This window comes from Mycteria americana, chromosome Z, assembly GCF_035582795.1.
Source record: "Mycteria americana isolate JAX WOST 10 ecotype Jacksonville Zoo and Gardens chromosome Z, USCA_MyAme_1.0, whole genome shotgun sequence".
NCBI lineage: Eukaryota > Metazoa > Chordata > Aves > Ciconiiformes > Ciconiidae > Mycteria > Mycteria americana.
In genome coordinates this window covers 73,276,257-73,300,971 of record NC_134396.1, presented here as the reverse complement: position 1 = coordinate 73,300,971, position 24,715 = coordinate 73,276,257, and the positions used below count along the sequence as shown (strand labels likewise).

Below are 24,715 nucleotides of genomic sequence, written 5' to 3'. Positions count from 1 at the left end.
GACTACAAATGAAATTCATAAATCCTTACCTTCAACAGCCAATGATACAATGCCTTGTGTGTCTTCAACTCCGTACATAACATCACAGCGATATACCCCTGCATCACTTGCACGCAGCTTAGAGAAAGTCAGCGAAGCATCACCAGTCTCCTCTGAATGGGTCGGAACAGACACTCTGTCTTTGTAGCTTTGACCTATTTTGATGTTGCCGTTTTGGGCCACCAGGACTGTGGTTTCTTTTGCATCTTTTCCACTTTTATCCAGTTCAACCTTTGACCATTTGATTCGAAGATACTCAGCTGCATAGCTGGAGGCTATAGTGGGTGTGGTTGAAAAGAAGCATGGCAGGACTGAAGTTCCAGAGAGGGATCCCTTTACCAGGGTTTTTTTTTCTGCTTTAACTAGAGAAAGGGGAGAGGGGGGAGAGAGAAAGGAGAAATCACATTAGTGGAACAGCAAAATCGGAAACAGACACATTTTGTTGCTATTTAACGATTCACAGACATGCAAGACCCGAAATCCATGAACCTTAGCTGATTTGTAACAGGACTGATTAGTATAAGCTGAAAAAGAATTTGCCAATATCCTAGGCTGCTGATGGAGCCCTTTTCTGTTTGGGCAAATTTAATTCACTGCTCTCTGACTTATTTTCTCCATTTGTTATAGTCACCAAGTTATTGACCTTCTTTGGAAACTGTTTTGAAATTGTAGATGACAGGTGAACTATAAAAGCTATGGTTTTTTACTTTGTAGGAGGAAGACCACTCTGAGTGAAAGATGGTGAGTTATCTCGCATCCATTGCTGGCCAAAAGCATGCACACAGAGGAGCTACTGATGTTTGCACCTGCCCTTACCTCACAGTAGCTTGTTCATTTGCTCCTGTCCTAAGAGCCCATGACTTTGCATACATGACAACCCTTACTCCATTATTCCTTCAATGGTTAACTCTTTTTATTGCATACAAGCTGAAACAAAAGCCTTTGAGATTCTCCCAAATAGTCATTCTTTTTAAATTATTTCCTTATAGCCTCAGGGACTTTAACACATTGAAGAAATAAGGTATTTCAGGATGTTAAAGCAAAGGAGGAAGTAAAGCACACAGAAAGTCCCTACTTGGCTCAGACTTGACATGATAGGACCTTTATCATTTTTTATGACATCTCCAGCTGCAAACACTTTACAGTGAAATGTTTCCATCTGACAATATCCTGAGGGGAAAGTTGACTACTGTTCATCCAGCCTGCACACAGCAACTGTCTGAAGAGAGGATTTCTGTTAGATTTATTTTTTTATGTAATGTTATTTCACCATACACAATGGCTTAATGAGGATGCACAACAGTATCTATCTTACCTCTTTCACTGTCCTGCACTCTAACATTTTTTTGAAAGGTAGAACATGCTGATCATTAATTTGAAGTGAGCTAAGATTCATAAAGTTTAGAAATACAATAACTTCAAATACTAGCCACCAACAGAGTGATACATGAAATAGGAGACACCAGCACATGAAAATTATCTAGCTATTTATCTGTCATCAAAAATATCATCTCTCCATAAAGAGTAGAAGATGGAGGGGGGGGAGAAAGAAGGGGGGAAAAAAGGGAAAAATTGCTCATTAAGTTGATTTTTTAACAGACAGATGACTTTATACAGGATAAAGTATTAATAGTATTATCTAAAAAGGTTCAATACAAGAATCATCAGCTTGATGGCCAAGCATTTTAATAATAAAGTACTAACTAGGAAAACAACAACAAAAATGGACTGACCAAGGAAGACCCAGAAGTTTGAATGGAAGTCCTCAGGTCCTTTCCATCCATGCCTACCTAACTAGAAATTCTTGGAAACACAATGCAGATACACTCAAGATGACTGTATCAAAACTGATTAGACTAGAGAGAGTATAACAACAATGAGGTAGTGCTGTGCCAAAACAGCTGTGTTGCATCCAAAGCTCAGCTGAAAAGTTCACATGGAACAGCACTGTCTGAGCCCATTTACAAGCAAAATGCTCACTCTTGTGATTCAGGCATGTGGTAAGATTTTCATTCTTCCATTAACTTGTAAACAGAGACCGGTACAAATCACATTTAATAGTCAACGAAACTAATCACTTCATACACTTTGGGCCCATACCTAGCAAGAATCTATTTGTAAAACAGGGAAAGACAAAACAGGTCCAATATAAAACTGAAGACTGGAGAATTCACAAGGTGTGAAGACAAGCCTGTAGAAGTTACTGAAGACTAAAGGCTAGCTCAAAAGCTTTGATTGCACACACATTTCTTTAGGAAAAAAAATTCCACTGAGGATTTTTTTTTTTAATTTCCATAAGGAAATAAAAACTAAACTCACCTAGGGTCAATAGATTGCTAAAAACTAGAAAGGGCTGATTTTATCTTGAAGATGTACAGTATGGAAACACCAGTGCCTTTTATATCACCTTTAATTTCTTGAAATTTCACTGAGTTACAGTGGGGTAGAGATAAAGAAACAGAATGAATACTCAGTCCTATTAGCTGTGATGGAATTGCTGCCAAATTGCACAGCTGGGAGATTAAAATCAGTCTCAAAATATTTAGTATTTATTATGATCTCTTGTCATCTGTATACATTACAGGAACTTCTTAAATGAAAAATGACCTAGTTATAATTATCCTGACTGACAGAATTTTAATACACTTTTGAGAACGTTGTTTCTGGTTATGAGTGATCTGGAATATCAGCACTGAACACTGAGGAAATTTCCCCTCTTTAAATTTTATGTCTTCACATCAGCAGACTGAAACCATTGGCAAACAAAATTTATCATCATGATATGCAAACTAGTTCTATCCTAAATTGGGCTACATCCCAGAATAGGAGACCATGTAGCTACAAACATGCCTGTCTAACTGTAGAAAGCATTATAAAACACTATATAAAAGCACTCTTTGTTTTGACGAGGGGAGAAGACGAGGGGAGAAGACGAGGGGAGAAGACGAGGGGAGAAGACGAGGGGAGAAGACGAGGGGAGAAGACGAGGGGAGAAGACGAGGGGAGAAGACGAGGGGAGAAGCTTTTCCCTACTGAAAAAAAAAAAAAAAAAGGCATTGAAACAGACGATTAAGTGATGTTCCTGCACAGTTCCAAAAAGCTTGATTTCTTGCAGCAGTCTATGTTAGTTAGTCAAGCAGAATTTACTGGCCAATGCAGAAAGCATCAGTATCTTCTATTAATCCATAGAGCCCTTCTGTTCCTTTAGCATTTTCCCTATGCTTATACTCCATGTTATGTCTCCTTTTCAGCCACTATCAATGTTATGTGATAGACTGTTCCTTAGAAGGGACATGGCGGGCAAAAATATGAACAAAACATTTTGTAACTGTTTGTAAATTGGACAAAAACTGAGAAAAGCAGGTATTTGCCAACATTGTTTTATACCTTATCTCCATGTGGCCATGAAGGGCCTAGAATACTTGTAACATCATGTACTCTTAAACAACAGGATGGTTTTGAACTTACTAAGCAGGTTGGCAATTAATATAAGTATTTTTTTCTGTTGCTAACTAATATGTATCACTCATGCCTAATTACAGAAAATACATAGACAATAAAGAAATAAAATACATAGCTAAGTCCAAATCACCTGGCCACAAACATATATCTTGGCAGAACTCCCAGCAAAGTCAAGAGGAGATTTGTACAAGATGATGGGACTACAGAGCTGGGCCAAGAGTAGCACAATGCGGTCAGATTACCGGCAGACTCAGTAGATAGTGTGCCTTAGCAGTTGGGTATTTTTGTTGTCTTCCCCTGTTTAAATACTAAATAACTCCAGCATCAGAATAAGTAGCTGGAATGGAATGCAGGATGAAAACTTCTCCCATGCAATGTCCTGACAGAAGACAGTCCTGTCAGGCCTAACTTACTAGGTAGGATTTTGCCACAACTTATTACTGTCTTATTTTCTCCAAACCTAAAGCTATGGCTATGCATTTGTATCAATTTATCATGGGGATGATGGCATGTAGCACACTCTTTACAAAAATTAAAATTCCTGCTTGCCTTTTCATGTTTTTTTTTCCTCAGCAAAACTGCCTTAGGTCCCCCAGTCTACCATTTCAGCTGCAAAGTCAGCTTATCCTACCAATGATATGTAGCTTGATATCTTTCTTTTGAAGTGGGAGACAAACTACAGAAGAACTTCTTGCTTAAGAACAAAGTCTCTTTCCCTAGAATTTTTACATTTTTTCTGTTGCAAATGTTACAAAACCCTTAAAATAGAAATCTAAAGAGGAAAAAAAAAAAAAAAGGACAGAATTCTGCCCTTTTGTATTACATTAACCATAACGACCAGACCAGTAGGTCTGTAATGGACAAGAAGTCTGAAGAAAAGAATGCCCTACATGAAGTGACACTGCCTAGAGGTTAGTTAAGCTTAACTGAACAGAATGTTGCTACTGAGTATGCAGACAAAAACCACATGCTTAAAGAATAAAAAATTCTATTTCATTTAAGCCAAATTTATAAGACAAAAAAACCTGAATCTCATTTTTTAGTTCATCAACAACCTTCCTAGACATATGGTATACTGCCCTGCCTACCAGCAGCAATAGAAAGGATCAATGAAATTATGTGTTCTGTTAATCTGACTACTAACACTGAGCCTAAGAGAAGTCTTTTCATTAACCATAAATCTTCTAATGAAGATAATGATAAATTAAAATGAATGCACCACTTACACAAACTTGTATGAAAGTCTGACAGCAGAGGTAACAGACTGAGACCCAGTAAAAACCCTCACTGAGTTCTTTACCAGGTGATTTGTGGTCTGAGCAGGCAGAATAAGAGAAGGAGGCATATCGTGAAGAAGAACCAGCTACCTTCATATTCTACAAGAAACTCACAGGAAGCCAGGCAAATGTAAATCTCAAATGCAGAATTCAACATAACATATGCAGACATCATAGGCATGCACACATGTTTTACAGCACATATAGAACACAAACATGATCAGATAAACTGATGTTTAAACTGATATAATATTTATATACCTTTGAAAGAACATATCACACACTGCAATCTAGGGGATTTCTACTGTCTTCTGGATTACAGGACTTTCACGAAAGCATACTCACTCATGGCATGACAAATAGTTGCTTAAAATGGGTAAAATAAACTCCAACATGGATCATAATCACAAGGTCCAGCTTGTAAACTACAACACCCTAACACCAGCTAGCTCAAAGTGAGTAAATGTCACACTAGCAGTAGGCGTAAACCTTGCTCGTGAACTTCTGTCATTAATCTTTCACATGTACCAGAGCAAACAGCAAAGGTCTCACAGAGGGGCACTCCCGTGACCCCAGAAGCTTACACCGTATTTCCTGCTGCCTTCCTGACACACATCCTCTGAGAATTTAAAGTCTTAAAGAAGCCATGCAAGACTATTCTCAATTTGCCCTCAAAGGAAAAATACTTTTGTTGCTACATAAAATCTAAAGAGCACACCATGCAAACATGCTAGGTATTTATGAATGTGACCATTCACAAAGATGAGAGTGGAAGAGAAAACAAAGACAGGAATAATGATTAGTGGTGAATGCATAAAACTTTGCATGTTTCTAACTTGCTGTGTTTTAAATTAAGCTTCAGTTTTGTTATGACTTAATATTAAGACTCACAGATTCCAGGATTTACACTTTAAAAATAACTGCTGATTTTTACAAATTTCCCATATGACTCTCAAAAGAAAAATTTTAAACTTTCAGAACAGTTTTGCCTGAAAGCTTTTGAAAGGAAATATTGCAATGCATCATATTGAGCTGACTATTTAATTAAATTTTATTAAATCATATGGAATGATCCAATCCATTGTGGGAATGGAATCTTGGTAATGAAAGATTTCAAGGCTTCAGTTTTTCTGATCAAATTTAGGATTTAAAAAGAGAAAAGTTGAAACTTAAGATGTCTAACTCTTCAAAATGCAGAGATATATTTTATTTTTTAGTATTTTTTAAACAAAAGAAACAGCTGTACTTGTAAAGATTGTCTGTAATCTTGTAACACTCATCCTCAAAAATGTTATTACACAAACTGACTAACATTTCTACAAAACAGAAGGATATGAGTTGATCCCACAGACTCCCTTGGATCAATTCATGAAAAAGTTTTTCATCTTTGTCTTCTTCACCATGGCCATACTTTGAACATGTTTAAGACTCTCTATGGCAAAAGTATGGCCGCCAACTTCAAAAATAAACCCCACAAACTTCACAGTGTATTCTAGGAACATAAGGATCTTTCTGAATTCCTTCCGAAAGATTCAGGCAAATAAGGACCAGTCAGAACCTGGTCTATATTCCCGAGAAGCCCTTACCAGGACGTTCATACGGAACTTGCTTAAGTACTAAAAATTCTACTCTGGAGACAACACGAGCCATTTAAGAGGTGATAAAAGGTGGAGTAAGTCAGGGGACATCTAAAGGTGCCATCGCATCTTCTACCACCCTAAGGATCCATCCCACTCCTCCCCACTTCCAGTCATGTACTCCCAATCCCTCAATTCTGCCAGCATTAGCATTTGCACAAGGCAGTGAGTCAGATCAAAGGTCTGATCCAGTGGAAAAATAACCTGCAAGAAATGCTGTGTGCTCTTTCAAACAAGTCATTTACCTGATTCAGCTGGCCATATCCGCACATAAATACTAGTATCAGCACAACGGAAAGCATGCAAACTCCACTGGGGGATGGAAAAGGGGCAGAACTATCCCATTTAGTGCTAAAATATATGTGCAATTAGACTGACCATGGAACTATGCCCTAAGTAAATACGAAGAGACTTTCAATAGGTCATAACAGAAATGTTAGGTTTAAATTTCTCGTCAGATTCCTTTGCCTTACTTATTCTATGTCCTTACATGTTCTCCACCCCAAAGTTGATTTTCAGGTAAAATCTTAAATTTAGACCTCTCCTCATGTGAGTGATGTATTACCATTTACTCCATTTTGAAGCTGACTAATTATTGCTAGCAGCTCTTCCTTTTCCTGTATCTTAAAACCAGACATTTCTGCCTTAAAGAAAGCCATAACTTAGAATCACAGAGTGGTTTGGGTTGGAAGGGACCTCTGAAGATCATCTAGTCCAACACCCCTGCCATGGGCAAGGACATCTTCCAGCATGAAAGCCTCATCCAACCTGACTTTGAACACTTCCAGGGATGGGGCATCCACAACTTCTCTGGGCAACCTGTTCCAGTGTCTCACTACCTTTGTTGTAAAAAATCTCTTCCTTATGTCCAGTCTAAACCTACTCTCTTTCTGTTTAAAACTGTTGCCCCTTGTCCTGCTCTGGTAAAAAGTCTCTCTCCATCTTTCTTATAAGCCCCCTTTAAGTATAAGTAGCTTATCAGATAAAAACTTCCAAGTCCACCGTGTCGACTTATATTGCAAATCCATGACCTCTTCTGACAATCACTTACTTTGCCTCTTGGAATGCTTCATATGAACAAATTGTTAACTGTCAGCTGTGGATCCAAGCTCTATACATCACTCTACACTTAAAGATATTTTACTAAGTAAAAAACTGGGGAGAGAAAAAAAGCTTGGCATTTAATAACCAAATCAGTCTCAGCCCTCCATGAATAAGAAAATGGAAGCTCAGTTTTAGTGGCTTGCCCCCTGCCTGAAGCTTTGAGACTGTTGTCCCTGAGGACAAGTCTAATTGTCCTGGCCTGGTATATGTTTAATGAGGAATGGAAAAAAAAAACCAGCTTTAAGGAGGAAGTGATGGTGAGAAATAGTAAAGGATGGTGCTCCCAACCTGCTTGAGGGAAAAAACCCACTTTTTTTTAGTTGGCTCCATTAAGCACAACAGTCTTTTCCTTTATCTTACATGACTACTTAAAGACTTTGCTAGCAACAGTGTTCAAGCTGGGAAAAAAAATGAGTACATTTGATTTTCCCAAAGGCTAAAATCAGTTTGAGGAATTCCTGGAAAGAAAAGAAGGGGAAAAAAAAAAAAATCAAGAAAAATCTTGCTTTGAGGCTTGGAAAAGCTATTATCCCAATTTTGTGAGTCTGCAGCAGCTGTAGGGACCTTTTCCTTACTACAGGCTTGACTCAAACTTTCAAATAACCATGGCAACCACACATGAATACATACTTTAGTGTTAGCATGTAATCACCAAGAGAAGTAGCAAGGGCTCCTCCTTTCCACCCAAACCGAAGACCTGCAGGTGCCCTAAAACGTCCTTGCTCCAGACCCCAGCAGCCAAGGGACCTGCCACCAGGTTAGCTCATGGCAGCCCCCCCCACAACAGGGGGCTGGCAGCCAGGCTGCCCACTCCAGAGGCATGTCCCCAACTGCTCCTTGACAGATCACAGAGCAAAGCAGAAACTGGGGCTAGTGGTTTCCCCTGTATCCCACTTGCACATGGCACCTTTCACCCTGAATACAGCGAGGGTGCGAGCTGTGAGCTATAGACACAAAAGGCTGCTGTGGCGCAGCATACAGGAGCATGTGCGTTGGGATCTGACTGGGAGGTATGCCAAACCAGTATTCCTGTAGACCAAAAACTCCCCCATTTCATTCACCACTTCTGCAGCCTGGCTAGGTCTGTCCCAGGAACCTGCTCCTGCTCCCATGCCACCAGCACTGCTTGTTGCTCCCTCCACGGCACCATGGAGGGAGGCTCCCATGGAAGGTGTCTGCCCTCCACTAAAATAAGCCCCCCCGTCAGCCCTCACCTCATCTACTGCAAGGAGCTCCTTAGTGGATCATAGAAATGAAGGTGTAAGACATACCTGGCCAACAGGTCCAACATTTCAGAAGCTCAGGTTAAAAGATTAAAATGCATTCTTGAATATTTGGAGAAGGCGATCTATTTTGCTTTACACAATGTAATCCTATGGCACTTTCTTTATTATTACTTGAATTATAGTAATGACACTTACAAACCTCAGGAGACATCATACAGGCATGTAAAAACCTTGTCAAAAACATCCCCGCCCACCAAGAGTTTTCTATATACATCAGTAAGGCAATGAGGAGAACACGGAAATGAAGTTAGTTACACACTGCAGCAAAAAGAGCGGCAGAGGCAAGACCAGAAACTGAATCTCCTGAGTTTGGGTTGTTTCCTGAATCCTGGGAAATACCCTACCAACTGGACCACTAAAATGAATTTTAATAAATGGTTCTGTGTATAACAGACTTACCTTTAGGTAGCATACATGTTATGACTAACGTAGAGTACATCCATAAGATACTTTTTATACTTAACAACATCTTGACCTACAAATAAAGAACAAAGGAGTAAGTGGTTAGTATTGCATTGTGTCCTCATCAGGTGTTGTAACTCAGTACATCAATATTTGTCATTGATATTAGAAGCAGGCATCTACTTTAAAAAGATGTTCAGCAGGACAGTGAATAATTCTTAATATATTGATCTTCTCCCATTTTATTCCCTGTTTTAAATTTATTCCCATGCAGTGGTAGCAGTATATGAGTATAATCTGCTGACTTTTTCCTGGTGTGGTGCTGCCAGCTCAGACTCAACCTCTGGGTAGTTTTATGTCCATAACACAAACTACCCTCTCATTTAGCAACAGCTAACAACCCGATTCATGTCAGAAGGGGCTCCCATGACAAACTTCTCATGAACGCTGATGGCAAGTCAATGTCCACATTATGATCCTTCCCATCTGTAAGTAGGTTGCCAGATGACTTCCTGCTTTCAATGTTTCTCCATATAATATTTTATGGTGGAAATTTATTATAATGACAATGTGTCCCTATCGAATACAAGTTCATAATGAGTTTCAAGTCATTGAGTCCAGAGTGATACTCAGACATGTCAGTTCCCTTTGGGTTTGCTTCTCACTTCCTTTATAGGCTCCACCTTCTAACAGCTGAAAAGTTCTCCACATATATCGTATATACATAACAATATATTGCATGTTCATAATAGTATATCTTCATCTTTATTCCTGTTCTTAGTTACACATGTTGAATCTGTAAATATCCCAAAAATTTCAAAAGTTCACTAACAAAAGCATTACAAGTCCCATAAAATTCAACTTCTATAAAGGGTTTATAAATAGTCTCTCTTCCATACAGTTACACATACATACTATCGAGCCAACGTAAGAAATAACTTTCAGCAATAGTTTGTCAAACACTGCCGTTGAAAAATTTTTATCACAAAATCCTGAGTTTCCTGATATTGCTGTCAAAATATGCTACTTGGGTTCTTTACTTGGGCAAGTAACCTGAACTGATAGTTTTTTCCTGTCCAAGAGAGATTACAGTTGAACTGCTTTAAGGAACAGTGAAACAGAGATTTAATAGATATAAATCTGTATTATAACTATGGAACTTGTATTGCACATACATATTTTAGCATTTTTATGTTACCATTTTAGTTCTTTAGTAGTTACATATAATGCTCTAGGGTTAAAACTTAACTAATACATTCAAAAACCTCCACAAGGTATACTGAACATGATAGCAAGACACACAGAGAAACATCTTCAGAAAACTACTGGTGACGTGTTCAATCTCAGGAAAGTTTTCTCCACAGCTTACAGCTGCAGCCCAAACTTCACGAGTCTGTGTGAATTGGCATCTATCCTGTAACGGCTGAACAGTTCAGAAAAGATGCAAAACATCTCAAACCAAGCCTTTCCAATGAGGCAATCTCTAACATAACAGCATCATGTTAAAAATTCCCACCCAAAAGGGCTGAAAACCCAAGAGCTTTTCATTCCCTATATGCGAATGGCCAGAGCTGGCTGGTTGCACTGGGAAACATATGCTGCAACCTATTCCCAGGGCGTGGAGGAAAGAATACAGCTGCTTTCCGTAGAGCAGACTGCATGCTGCCAAAGCCTCCCCATCTCTGCACCAGCCGTTCAATAGAGCTGAGTGTATAATGTGATATCACTTATTTTGCAATATTAACTTCATGGAATTTGCACTTTTTATGACTGAGTACCAAACAAGAACCAGGACTTCTTTGACTTCATTCAGTTAGAGCCCTATTTGCCATAAAACTTTTTCTGAAGACTCTAACGCATACCCCCAACATCATCCAGCCAGAGTTTTATCTCTCCCTCCACTTACACAAGCCAAGCTGTACATGGAGAGAACAAAAGTGGCTATTTAATAACTAACTGTAAAAATCTGTATTGTGCCCTGGGATACTATGTATGCCCTAGTAATTCCCTGTAGAAGGTTGTTAAGGGTGAGGAGGTTGCACAAGATAAGAGCTGCAGACATCGAAGTCCTTTTAATGCAATGGACTGACTCGGAAGTACAGACAGTCACGTGTTTGCTTAGATAAACACTTAAATGATCCTCATTATTACACAACATTTTAAAAAAAATGAGAGGTCATGATGAGCCTACAGATGTGCACAACCCTTGTATCCTGAAACTGCTGGAAGTCTCAAGCACCAAAGCCACTGCAGACTAGTGCTTTCAGTAACACAAGCACTCTGAAGAGAGCACAATAAGAAGACCGACAGGCTTCTCCACCTTCAAAGGCAGTGAATGCTGGACCCGCCTGCAAGACAATGCAAAAGCTCTGGCCCCTGTGAAAGCAGAGTGGCTCCAGACCTTCTTTTAAGATGTTTTGTCCACATGTGTTTCCCATGCATCACACTGGCTACATCAACAGCTAAACAAAAATCAAGAACAAACTGTTTACAAGTTTAGCTTTCCATGTTTACCCATACGCTTTATCTCCCTCCTCCCCTAGAAGGCCACCTTGGCTTTTGGGACCAGAAACAACGGAATCAAGGAGATTTGCCAAGAAAAAGAATAAAGGATTTTCTTTTTCCTGGAAGACGGGCGTGCTGCAGCTAAACAGGGCTGGTTGCATGTTGCACCCACCACCTGCTCTACTGCACCAGCCCTGACCAGGAGTACCTGCATACTTGGCACATGTCAATGGGAGGCCCGTTGCCCTCAGAAGCTCATTGCAACACTGTCATGACAAGAGATGGTGTAACTGCTTCCACATTTGGTAAGATGACAAACCCCAAGTTTCTGCCCTATGCTACAAGTCCACGGTACAGGGAGGACCTCATCTTCCCATTCCTCTCCGCTTTGCGCACAAGCACAGATCCTCCAACATTGCGTTGGTGACTGCAATACAAATGCAATTTGAGGAATCTTATTGAAAAAAAACCTCACATCTTCAGCTTCCAGTCACTAAACACAATACACACACCCACAATGAAATATGAAAACAGAAAGACAGCTTTGGAAGGATAATTTTCAAGATATCCTGTGACCGCTGAACTCAACCATTGGTACAGAAGAGAGCATTCATGGCTGTGATGGCTATTTAGCCTTATATTGAGTAGTGCAGGAATTACACCTGCTGCACCAAGAGCTCGGATAGCTCAAAAAAATTGCACTGTTTGAGCATGGAGCTTAATATGAGACACCTGCCAAAAATCCCCACCCGACTCTTGGAAAATCCTCTCTCAACCTTTTCTTTTTCTAAATCTCCTTTATCCCAAGCTGCTTACTCAAGCAATGAAAAACGTTGGGGAAAGGGTACGATTTTCAGCCCTTAGGCTCACGAGCATGATTCCCATGCAACCCTCCATGCACAAGGGTTTTCACACTCCAGTCTTCAGTGGGGTCCCATAAACACTCCTGGGTTACTGCACGCTGTTCCACTACAGCTGCCAGAATTAATTGTGCAATTACTCCTGCCACCCTCTCCAAACAACAGCGTGCAGATCTAGCAGCAGTACCTCACTCAGCGCCCCAGGGCAGCTTGGCTTAGGAGAAAGCAGAGCTCTGCAGACCCGGTACCAGCAATCCTCCTCAAGAGCCACAGGCGAGGCAGAGGCTGCTGCTTACACCTAGCACCCCGATTCCCACACAGTGCTCCCCATATTTCCAGGCCACCGCTATCAGCTGTGACTGCTCCTGCCTCCTCCCCTTTCACTGGCAGAGGCTGCAGCAGACGGTGCTCCCTTGCAGCCTCCTGAGCAAAATCTCTGCTCTAAAACTGGTTTGTATTTCCCATTCCTGCACTCTACAGTTTACAAAGGCCTCCGCTGGCTGGCTGCCATACTGCCCCTAAGTCCACTGTAATTAGCCAAAATCCTTGTAACCATACCTTTTTCCACAAGCTTTTTTTTTTCCCCTTGGTGTCACTACACCTAGAGTAAGAGAAAGCCACAATAGTATGGACACAGTAAGAAAATCCTGCCAACTCAGGACTGCAAGACTTGAGTAAGTGTTTAATTTCCACCTTCTGTTAAAAAAGTATCTCACTTAATGTGACCAAACTTGGGTTGCCTGCTGGCTAGTTTCCAACTGGACTGATCCATTTTATTAGGAGCTACTACAGGCAGACCGATCTACAGTAGTAATTTGCACTACATTTTTAAACTGGATGCAACCCTGAGCACAGCGTCTTTTAACCAAAAGATGCCAAGTCTTTGGCAAACTTCACATCTTTAAAAATGAGCAGCAGAGGTTCTCTCTGTGAGGACAGAGCAGGGCTCCTATTTTTGCAGCCACTGCTGCCTTCCCTTACCATAGCAAAAACTCGTAGGAGCAATAACTTCTGATCAAATTCCAGTTCGTGTTTAGTTTACAATGCAAGCTTGATCTCACACCAATGCTATTTTAATTTAACCAGATGGGAAAACATTGTGTCTCTCTTTCTGTTTTAAACTCCAGGTTAAGAAAATGAATTGTCCTGGTCTGGAACAGACTAAAATCTACCATCCAAAAACTATTCCCAATTTCTCTGAAGTTGGGACAATGAGAAATTAGCTACTTTCATAGAATTGACACTGTCTTTAAAGGCTGCAGCTTCTCAGGTCACACTGAGATTGATTCAGCACATGCTCTACAGCTGTATTGTGAAAGCTGGACATGTTCCTTAAACACGTAAAAAGCAGCCTCTGCCCATTAACCTTCTTTGCCTCCATAGTGAAAGTCGGGTTCACATAAAAAATTAAAAAAAAAAAAGGGGGGGTGGGAGGGGGAGGAACCCTAACAGAACCTGGCACTAGAGAAGTGAATTGAGGTTGCTGCTCCTACTAACGGGTAAAACAGTAAATTACACAGCTTTCCAGTGAAGCCCCAGCAAGCTAGAAATGACCAATCCCAGATGTAGCACACCTTCTTGCTACCTTCTGAGCTCTGCCTAAAAACTTCACAACTGCTATCCTTTCTCAAATGCACAGTCTGCACTTTTGTTTGTTTTTGCAGTCCTTTGATCCTTTTATGCCATCTAACTGTTAATTGCTGACATGTATCAACCTCACCGTAAGTGCTGCCTAATTAACTTTGCCAGTTTCACCGTGTCTCTTCCATGTGATTAATTAGCCCACTGTGCTGCCACATGGTGGACTTGGCCTGCATCTCATTCTTCAGTGGCCTCTGCTTAGCCCATCACTTGCAAAGGTCCTCCTAAGGCCTCCGAGAAGGTCCTAGGGGCACCTGCACCATCCTTCCTCACCACCTCCAACACCAGCAGTCGCAGGGGGAACTCTTCCCCAGGCAAGCGGCGCTGCCTCCAGCCCCAAGCACAGGCAGAGGCGCAGACGGGAAAAGTGACCAGAGCACAGCATGTTCTGGCTCTCCTCGCTGTGGCAGCTGCCGAGAAGCTGCTGCCTGAGGACATCCCTCCCAGGCCTGCGCTCATTTATGCCAAAAGCGGCTCCGGGCTCTCGACGGCCTCACAGAGACACACTGGAAAACTGTCGGAGGCAGCGCGTGGAGCGAGGTCCCAGAGCTCGTGTGCCTGTGGAGCCATGCACGCCCCCGTGCTCCCTCCGGCATCACCCCAAACGCAGGCTCTGCCTCCTCACCTGCCAGCCTGCTCACCAGGATAGCTGTGGACCTCTTCTGCCCCACCTCTCCCCAGCACCCACACCACTAGCACGGTGAAGGGAGCACGGGGCACACGTGAGGAGCAGCAACGGGAAAAAGATGTAAAGATGCAGCTCATGGCACCCACGGGCGCAACTCCGCACCACCATCGCGGGGCTCAGCACAAGGACCCGCGTGTTGGCTGGACAAGGGTTTCCTCAGCGCGTCTTACGGGCTTGTCCAGCCTCGGCGTTAGCCCTGGGCACTCAGGAGGCTGCGGGTGCTCTTACACCCCCTCAGCCGGGCCCCGCGGCGGTGCCCCAGCCAGCACCCGCGCCCCCGGGCCCGCCTCACGCCCTCAGCCATGGGCGCTGAGAGGGCCCGGCGGGAGGCGAGAAACCCGCCGGTCCCGCCCTGCTGTCAAACACCACCCGACGGGCGGCCATCGACGGTGTCAGCTCCCGCGTCGGTCCGAGGAGCGCGAGGAACAGCCCGAAACGCCGCGGCGACAATTTTTAAAAATTATTTTATTATGATGAAGATTTTTTTTTTCCCCCTCCTCTTGAAGGTGAGGGAAACCGGAGCCCTCTGGCGGGAAACGAGCGACTACAGAAACGACGATCCCGCCGCTCGCCGCCAGGGGGCGCCGCGGTGCCGCCGCCGCGCCCGGCCCGTCCCGTTCCTCGAGAGCGGCCGGGGCCGCGCCCGCCTGCGGCGGGACCCCCCGGCCCCGGCCCCGGCCCGCCGCTCCCCGCCAGCCCCCGCCTGCCTTTCCCCGCTCCGCCCGCCTGGGGACCCCCCGGCCGACCCAGGACGCGTTTGAGCAGCGCCCGTCGGCGACTCCCGCAGCTGAGCCCCGGCAGAGCCTCTCCCCCCGCCCTGCCCGACAGCGCGTCCCGGGGGCGGCCGGGTCCGCCCCGCCAGCGCGCATCGTCGCCACGGCCAGGGCTCCCCGCCGGGCGCTGCGCCCCTCCCGCTCCGCCAAGTCTTACTCCTTTTGGGAAGGAAACTTCCCCTTTCACTCAGCCTTTTTTAAGGGGGGAAAAAAAAAATCCACAAAAAAGCCACCCCAAACCCACCCAACATTTACACTCTTCCATCCTGGGATGGGCTTCTGCAACACGTTTCAACACTCATTCCCAAAAAAAAAAAAAAAAAAAAAAAAGGAAAAAAAAGGAAAAAAGAGAAGAAAAGCCATCGGGGCTTAATCCCGAAAGCCGGTGCCCGGAGGGAGAGGGGGCGGCCGGGGAGGACGTGACAAGGGGGACAATGAGGGCTGGCCCCGGCCCTCGCCCGCTCCCCGTCGCCCCTTTGTGTGGGGACGGTGCCTGGGGCCCGCCCGGGCGGGGGCCGGATGGAGGCTGCCCGCGGGGTCCCATCCCCTGCCGCGGGCATCCCGACCCTCTGCCGATGCCGCCCCCACACACACACCCACCCGCTTTTTCCCGCCGTCGAAACTCCCTTAATTCCTTCCACGATGCTCTCACTTTTTCTTTGTAAAACAAAGGCGAAATCCCGAGGAGCGGCGGGGGAAGGCAGTGCCCGTGCCCCGAGAAGCTGGCCGTGGGTGTAAAAGGGGGCGTTTTGCTCCACTGACCTTGTGATCCTCCTCCTCACCCACCGCCCCCTTTTTCAGCAATGAAAATGTGGCTCAGAGGACTCCTGCTCTCCGTCTCCTCTGCAGAGATGCTGTCTGAGCACCTCAGCCCCGCTCTGCCCTGCGAGCAGCTTTCCAGGAACACCAGGGAAGAGGGGAAAAAAAAAAAAATTAAAAAAAAAGGGGATGGGGGAACACACAAGAGCGGAGGAGGCTGAGCACACGGTTTTCCCCGCGCAAGAGAACCTGGTGGCCGGAGGAAAGGTCCGTTCTTGTCGCTCCTGCCACACGGGCGCTTTGTGTATTTAACACCCATCGAAATAGCTTCCTCCTTGCTCCCTCCTGAGCCCCATCGCACACCAAGGTGCAGCTCTACCTTCCCGGCCATTCAAGCAACCAGTACCAAAGACTTCTGTCAGGGCTCCCACCCCGAAGTCTTTTATTTCCTAGTTTTCTTTGTTCTCCTCTTCGCACCAGGGGATTTTTGTGGGTCCCCGAGCATCCCTTCTCCTTTCCCCCCACGTGTCGTTGAACTTACCCCAGGTTGTTTAAATTCACCAATCATCGCTATTCTCTCCCGCTAAAGGTTTGCAGTTCAACTCTTTGTCCTTACAGGTACCAGCAGTGAAACAACCGTTTTAAATCTTACACTAGGTGCTTGCTGGCAATCATATCTAAACTAAAAAAAACCCAAAAACCACAAAAAAACCAACCCGCATTAAAAGAGTTATAGTTACCTTAAAAGGTAGCGTATTGCAGAGATTGCAAAAAATCACAACGTGGTGGCTAGGCTAGTCCAGAGATCCCAGTGGCCGCATGAAAGAGTAAATCCCCTCGTTAGTGCTGGAAGGAGACGGTGGTTCCGGGGTCTCCCCTTCTCCCAGAGCTCGGTCTCCCCTCCCTCCCCGCCGGCGAGCACCTGACTCCGAGCAGCGGAGCCTGAACCGAGTTGTGGGCAAAGGGAGCTCGCCTGCAAGTTCAAATGCGAGCCTCAGCCACCCATCATTATTATATCGTTGTACCGTCAGCGCTGCAGAGGAGGGGCGCTGGCTCGGGGAGAGGAGGGTTCACAAGCTCTGCAAGAGCCTCCTTGCAATTTGCAAAGCTCCCGCAGCTGCTGGGCGCAGGAGAGCCCCCAGCGCCTGCCTCCGCCGAGCAGCTCGCCCCGGTCCCCCCCTCCCGCCGCCCGGCCCGGCCGCCCCCTCGGGGAGCCCTCGGGGCCCCGCAGACCCCAGCCCGGGAGCGGCCCTGAAAGTACCGGGGAGCCGCAGCCCGTGCGGCGGGACGGGTCCCTCCGCTCGCCCGGCATCGGCCCTCCGGAGAGGGGCAGGCGGGTGCGAAAGGGGCATTGTTCCCCAATTAAACAATTAACCGGGAAGAGAATGGAGAGACCTCCTCCACTCTGGCTCCCGAAGCCGGCTGAGATGGGGAAAGTGACTGGGAGCGAAATCCCTTTTTCCTTTTTGCCTCCCCAATCTCAGCAGAGGTTGCAATGAAAGAATATATTGGTGCTTGTTCCAAACTTCCCCTGCCGGTGCCAATTCACAGGCAGCCTCGCATCGGCAGCCTCCCGAGCCAAGCTTCTCCACCCTAGTTTTATGCATCTCCAGCCACTTTTCTTTCTTTTTTTTTTCCCTTTTTTTTAAGATTAGACTCTGCATTTGCTGTCCAAACCCCTGAGAGATGAAGTCATAAGCACAGCTCTAAACCACCCTTTTACAAGGGACTTTCACCAATTAATAAAGGGTCTGCTCTGCTCCTCAGGCAGCTCCTTTCCCAAAATGTACCTATCTCGGTATGTGGCAGACGCTTAAGGCACCCTTCACCAGGCACAAAATGCTGGCAAGAGCAGTGCCTCTGGCGTGCTCCCTCTCAGAGGAGCGTGTGCCACAATCCCCCCTCTTCCAGGAAGGTGTAAATCCGGAGCCAGAAAAGAAAAGCCTGGAGAAATAGGTGTGTCTGCACCGCTCTGGGCACGTTTTTGGCAGCCCCAGGTACGACTGCTAGGAAGAGGCAGGAGGAGTTTTCCTTCAGTGCCTCTCGCTGTTATTGTTCCAGCTACTCTGTCCCCAGAGTTATGCTGACAGCGGGTTTGAGACAAGCCCAGAGCCCTCATTTCCAGAGACAGCCCCCGGTGCCAAGTTGGAGGAGTGGGAGGTGGAGGAGATGACAGCCAAGCAGGGGGAAATGGAGACCTGGCAGCTTAAACCAGATCAGGTTTGTGTGAGCTGTGGCCTGGGTGTGAATGGAGCTGGACCGCTGGGTGAAATCCTTATCTCACCTTTGCAGAGCTTGTTGGTCTTTTCCTCCTTAAATAGGGTAAATCCACAACTGCTTACTTGCTAGCAAGGGCGTTGAAGAGAGGCTGATCCCCTTCTCCCATGTGAACGTAGACAGCGTGGAGCAGCCTCCCTACCACTGCCAGCCCCCTGGCACCCGTCCCTCCAGTTCCTCTTGCACGGGTCGGTCCCTACACGGCACGCGTGGCTCCTGGGCGATGCCCTGCCCCAAGAGACTGGACCTGCTCCGTGTTGGGTTGCGGGTTTCTCAATCCTTGAACCTCATGCAGTGGAACAGTTGACAGAAATGCAACACTGTGCTTTCAAACAGGCACTATAAAGAGTTGCAGGCGTATTTATGAGGCTTTTTGATGCAAATTCACACAAAGGCATCGCAGTTGATATTAAGTCACGGGAAGGGGGTTGTCACAGTTTACTGAGCTCTTTCCTAGCCTGGCCTTCCCTGCCTCGCCATGTGTAGACGGAAACCCTCACTGCTGAGGCTGTGCACACTTCCTCTGCACAATGTTGTGATGAAAGGAGAAAACTAACATGGAATTTCTCCAGCATTGGTTCAGACAAGCCTTTTCAGCCCTCCCAGACGTAAGGCGGTTGTGTGAGATGCACAGCTAGGGCACTGTTTCCTCTCCCCATACAATCTCAGCCCCCTCTTGGGCTGCAGACTAAACCCTTTGGGGACACATGTGTAAGGTGGGAATCGATCTGGACAAACCCCCCCCTTTGGACCAGTCCCAGTGGCCCATTCCCTTTTCTGGATGAAGTGGTGGGACTCCTGCCAGGCCTCAGGAAAGGAGGGCAGGACACACCCCATGGCACTGGGTATCTCCCCTTCTCCAGGCCACCCTCCAGGACAAAGAGGGAACTCATAAATCATCAGGCATCACGGTCAAACTGAAGGTAGCTCAGTTGTCCCCTCTAGCCTCCACTATCCACCCCATCTTTCCAGCTTCATCTGTTCTTACTCCGCTCCCTGCCTTGGCTTCAGGCAGGAGGGGTGATCTTTAACAAAGCAGAAGCCACCTCTGCAGCCCTGGTCTTGCTTCTCCATCACGTCTTGACTCTTGGTCACTGGAGGTCAAACAACTGCTCCTGGCAAAGGAAGGGAAGAGGAGTTGGTGACTCTGCTGTCCCTACCGCGTGGAGATCTCTGCTCTCCTGTGGAGCTGGACTATGAGCATCTTCTCGCGGATGTGGCTGCCCCGGCACCAAGTGGGACAACCCCAAGGGGGAAAGTTGCAGCTGCCCGTACCCACTGAAGAGTTGCCAACCAGCTGAAGAGCTGCCAGCTCTCCTGGGGAAGGGAAGACACTGGCTATGACCAGAAATTTGGGGGGTGGGGGGCCCTCTGCTCTCTTTGCCTGCGGGCACCACCAAGAAGCACGGAGGAGTTAAACCCCGGGGCTCACCCAGCCTCAGGTCTGCTTGCTTGCATCCCTTTTTTCACGACGGGAAAGAAAAGAGATTGTTTTTGAAGAAAAGACACCCCCCCCCCCTTTCTTTTCCCACCCCCCAAATGCCGGAGCCCTGAGGGGAACCGGACGACCAAGCCGCTCATTCAGGGCGCTGGGAAGAAAGCGGAGGATGCAGAAACCACCCCTTCCCCCCCGCCCCGCTCCTCCTCTTCTTCCTCCTCCTCCTCCTCCCCGCCCGCCCGCCCGGGGCTCCCGCGGCCCGGCCCCGCTCGCCCCCGGCGCGGAGCTCCCGGCGCCCCCGCGGAGCCTCGTGGCCCCGGGGCCGGAGGCGCGGAGCCCCGGGCGGGGGGAGCGGAGCCGCCCCCGCCTCCCTTCACCTTTCCGGCGGGGGAAACCGAGCGAGGCGACAAAGAGAGGAGGCAGAGGAGAAGCGGTGTGTCCCCCCTCCCCGTGCAGCCTTTAGGGGGTCCTTTGCACCGCGGTGGGGTGGAGGTTTCTGGACGGGGGGGGAGGCGTTCGGGCTGGTGAGACAAAGGCGCAGGCGGAGATAGCGAAGGTGGTCGCAGAGCCCCCCCCGTCCGTCTGCGGGGTGTGGCCCTGCCGCCCGCCAGAAATGTGGGGCCGGGGTGGGAGGGAAGAGGAACTCACCCTGGGCATCCCCAGCCCGGGACAGAAAGAAAACCCTGGAGGAAGAAGGGTGGTTTACACCGCTGTGTGTGAAAAGCCTTACGTAAAAGTCAAGGAAATAATTCATGTAATTTAGGTGCCAGCAGTACTAAGGTCAGTTCAGGCAAATCAAAGAGCTTTGCAAAGTTATTCCACTTGGCCACTAGCTCTGAAGATCTAACTTCCCATTCTGATCTACTTGCAAAGGACTGTGCCATGCCAGCTCTGCTGAAAATGAGTCCATCGGTCCAATTTTCCTCTTAAAGGTATAGAAACGTAGGCTGCTTCCCCGTTCTGCTGTGATTCAGTTATCTAAAGCCCGATGTGTTTTCAGAAACCACAAAATCTTTCGAAACAATAGACTGCTGCAAGTTCTCAGATTCTGTGTTTAAGAAAAGCTTTTCCCAGTCCTTCCCTTTCCTATGCTTCAAGTCAAATACGCTTTTTGAGCCAAATTAAAACTCTTCAAAGGAGTCAACCTTAGCAGCAGTGGTAACTGAAGTGTATACAACCACTTTCTCAAATGAAACAGTTGATGGCTTATGTCAATGTTTCTTTTGTGGCAAAACCCTTCTCCACCTATTTTTACTCCATATTTCTGCAGTGGAGGAGAGAGCACTCAGCTATGAAAAACTATGAATAGAGTGTTTCATTTGGTAACAGAACAAACCACAATTGATGGTTAGGTATTATTTCTGCATTAAATGTAATGATGCAGACATGGCATTACCTACACTAAGACAGTCAGCTTCCAGGACAGAGTTTATCAAGAGCAGGTCCAGGACACTGAGGCTTTCAGCAGCACTTGACGATGGCAAAGACAACGGTATGTCTTTCGCCTGCATTTCGATGCTGCCTTCTGTTCTGCCTCAGTGTTTCTTCCCTGACTCCAAGGACGAGGGGCCAGGCTAGCATGTTTTTACTTATGCTTCCACAGCTAGTCCCACCAAAGTCTGTGTCAGAAAGCTGGAGGCGTTTGGTTCTGCCTGGTGTAAGCAAAAGTGTCAGGCTCTGTCTTCAAGTCAGGCTCAAAAAGCAGCCTGCTTTACGCAGCCAGATCTGATTCTTTAAAGAATAGTTGCTTTGTAATTTTGGGGAGGAGTTGTTAGGGTGGGCAGGTCACTGCCGAGGTCCTTCTCAACGCTGGTCCCTATGAGGACTAAACGCAGGACAAGGCAGGCAAGGGGGAAAGCAACTATGAGACTTATCAGCATGGGGCGGCCTGAGCCATAGTCAAGTGTTGTGCTAATCCATACTGTCCCGGGCTTCCTCTGATAAACTCCATCCTGGACGCACATTATTTTTGTTTTGATAACTCTGTGGCTGCATCATAAGCTTTAGTGCAGAAGTAATCCTGAATAATAAAATGTGGTTTTGTTCCCTTACTGTTACCAAATGAAACGAGCCTTTCATAACTTCTCTTTTTTTTTCTTTTTTCTTTTTATGATACAAAGGTACCACCATTGTGCAGAGAATAAACTCGCTGGGTCTGGTTCCACACTGATAGGGCAAGCTCTTGAAACGGATTAAGAGAGATTTTCTTAACTAATCTCTTTTTCCTGGGCCTTCTCATCCTTTGCGAAAGTAATAACAAACATTCGCAATGTGATTAATCCAAAACCCACTGAAGTCACTAGAAAGATCCCGCTGACTCCACAAGTGTCAGTCGATAGTTTCTTCTCCTTTGCCATGTGTGAAGGGGAGCAAAGAAATGAAATAGAGCAGGAAGACCCTAAAAAGAGGAGGGAAGGGAGACTGCAGGCTTTTTCCTTGTCCTCCATCATGCAGGAGAATCTCCACTTTTCTTCCCTGGGGACTCTTTTTTGCAGATCAAAATAAAAAGATGGAAATTTTGGTAGCTGCTAACAGGCAAGGAAAGATGAAAAGATCCATGTCTACAAGAAGTGTCATAACCTACCTTGAGAAGAAGAGAGTGTAAGCGGGTTGAAAGAGCTGAGCCGTGCCTATTCCTGGCATCCCACATCTTCTGGCTGGCTCTCAGATATGGCCAGGATAATACCTGTGATGCCTTCGTTTAAAATAAATAAATAAATAAATAGGGCAAGGTTGTCTGCAAATACGTCTTGGACAATTTATAAGACTCTTGGGGTAGTTGCAAACATTTCCCCCACAAAAAGCTTATCACTTCCTATGTAGAAAGTGATCCTTTTTTTTGCTCAGTGGGGAAAGGATGGGTATAAAAGCAGAGAGAAGTATTCAGTCCTTCCACTGGAGAACCGTCTCCCTTTGGTGCTGAGGAGCAGGCAGGGCTGCACATGGTCTTGGCTCCTGCCCGCATCTGTGATGGCTTCTCTGCTCTGCCTGCTGTGGGTCCCACCACTGCTGACCCCTCCGCACAGCCTCCGATCCTTACGCTGCCGGAGGATTCCCTCTCTGATGAAAACTACCCTGCTTTGTCGAATGTTCTGTGATTTTTAATGCTTTTTTTTTTAAAAAAAAAGGCCTTGAAGCAGGAAATGTAGTGCTTAAGAAGCTCGTTTGCATTTAACACAGAACTTGAATTGTGGTGATAGCAGAGAAAAGTTTGGAAAGAGGAAGCAACTATGCCCTGAAGACCCAATGCGCAAATAAAAATAATCAAAGAAAGACAGAAAAAAACTGTGATCTGTAAAGCATTCTCATTGTTTGAGAGGAAGATGGGCTCAGTGTTTTGGGAAGCCTGGAACCGTCAATAAGTAAGAATCCATTCGTGGCGTATACCATGAGTCTTTGTTATGAGCAAGTATCAGCAGGGCTCGGCTATAACCAAGGGTTGCTCACTAATTTTTGCCACTCTGTTAGCAATGGACGCCTCCTGAAGACACATGCCATTATTATTCTCTAGCTGCTGAAGGAAGGATAAAAAGAAGTGTTTCTGGTATCCAGCTATTCAGCGAAAGGTTTCCTCTGTTGTGGTGAATGGGGTCTTCCAGGATGAGGGAGAATGGGAACAACTTCAGTGTTCATACCATTGGCTATAGGAGCTAAAAAATGCCCTTTTCAGTATAAAATCAGACAAAAGTACCATAAACTTTGTGAGACTTCTCCGAACTAATGCCAGTGGACCTACCACTGCTGTTAGCCTGGTGCAGGAGTGCAACGGAGGGGTCCTCTTTTCTACTTTGAAGAGGACACCTGGCTGACCACATGCCTTCAGCACAATAGCCCCAGCAGTTGACATTTCCATGCCCGAAGTGCTTAGACAGCAGCTTGTGCTATCTCTTCTGGATGGTGAGGTTGCAAACGGGGTCGGTAACGTGCTCCAGAGCAGATAAGGAGCTCTCACAGTGAGGGCATGAGCTCCACCGAGACTCTCTGAAATCTGCTGCCATATGGATGTTTTGTAATCGCTGCTGGTCCTTCCTGCTGGTCCTGCCACCAGTAATGGTTCTGTGGGCTAAGAAGTGAGGGGCACTGTGGTACAATAAATATAGATACACCCACCTATTTTATTTTGAAGGACGAGAGGTGGTCCGAGTCTGCTCAGATTGGGAGGGGATGTATTTCTTTTTCTTGTCTTTGACCTCAGCTACATCATTGCACAGAATAGTCCAAGAAAAGTGACTTAAGAAGGAGCTGTTTGATCGCCTTCTTTCTCATTTTTTTTCTTCCCCTGGTTCAGATGCATGAGGGATAAGGGAAGCTGTGGTTTTAAGTGTTTCTACTGAAACCAATAGTAATGCTACCCAGTAGCATACCCATTTTCACAGCTTCTGTGTCTCGCGTATTACCAGCATTGCAGGATATTGAACTTTTTTGTGTGCAGTGGATCAAACAGCTAACCAGTTGAAGATGGTGTCCGCCACCCCAGGGGCCATGCTGGTCATGGGATGGTAGGAGAGATCATAGTTTTGGGGAGTTTGCTTCTTGCAGACTGCCTTCTGGCTAGTTCCCATCAACC

The 24,715-nt window shown here is 46.1% G+C and overlaps 1 protein-coding gene across 2 annotated transcripts in view; it reads right to left on the bottom strand.

Moving 5' to 3' along the window:
* Positions 1-17,444, bottom strand: part of VCAN (versican) — a 116,886-nt gene extending 99,442 nt beyond the window's left edge. The window contains exons 1-3 of one of the 2 annotated variants that reach the window (XM_075488522.1): positions 17,174-17,444; positions 9,205-9,280; positions 30-401 (exon numbers count right to left, since the gene is read on the bottom strand). In XM_075488522.1, the coding sequence (XP_075344637.1) occupies positions 30-401; positions 9,205-9,274 (442 nt within the window). In that variant the 5' untranslated portion in view covers positions 9,275-9,280; positions 17,174-17,444. The remainder of the gene's footprint in view (positions 1-29; positions 402-9,204; positions 9,281-17,173) is intronic. The other variant, XM_075488523.1, reaches the window with a different exon arrangement.
* Between the last annotated feature and the right edge of the window lie 7,271 nt (positions 17,445-24,715).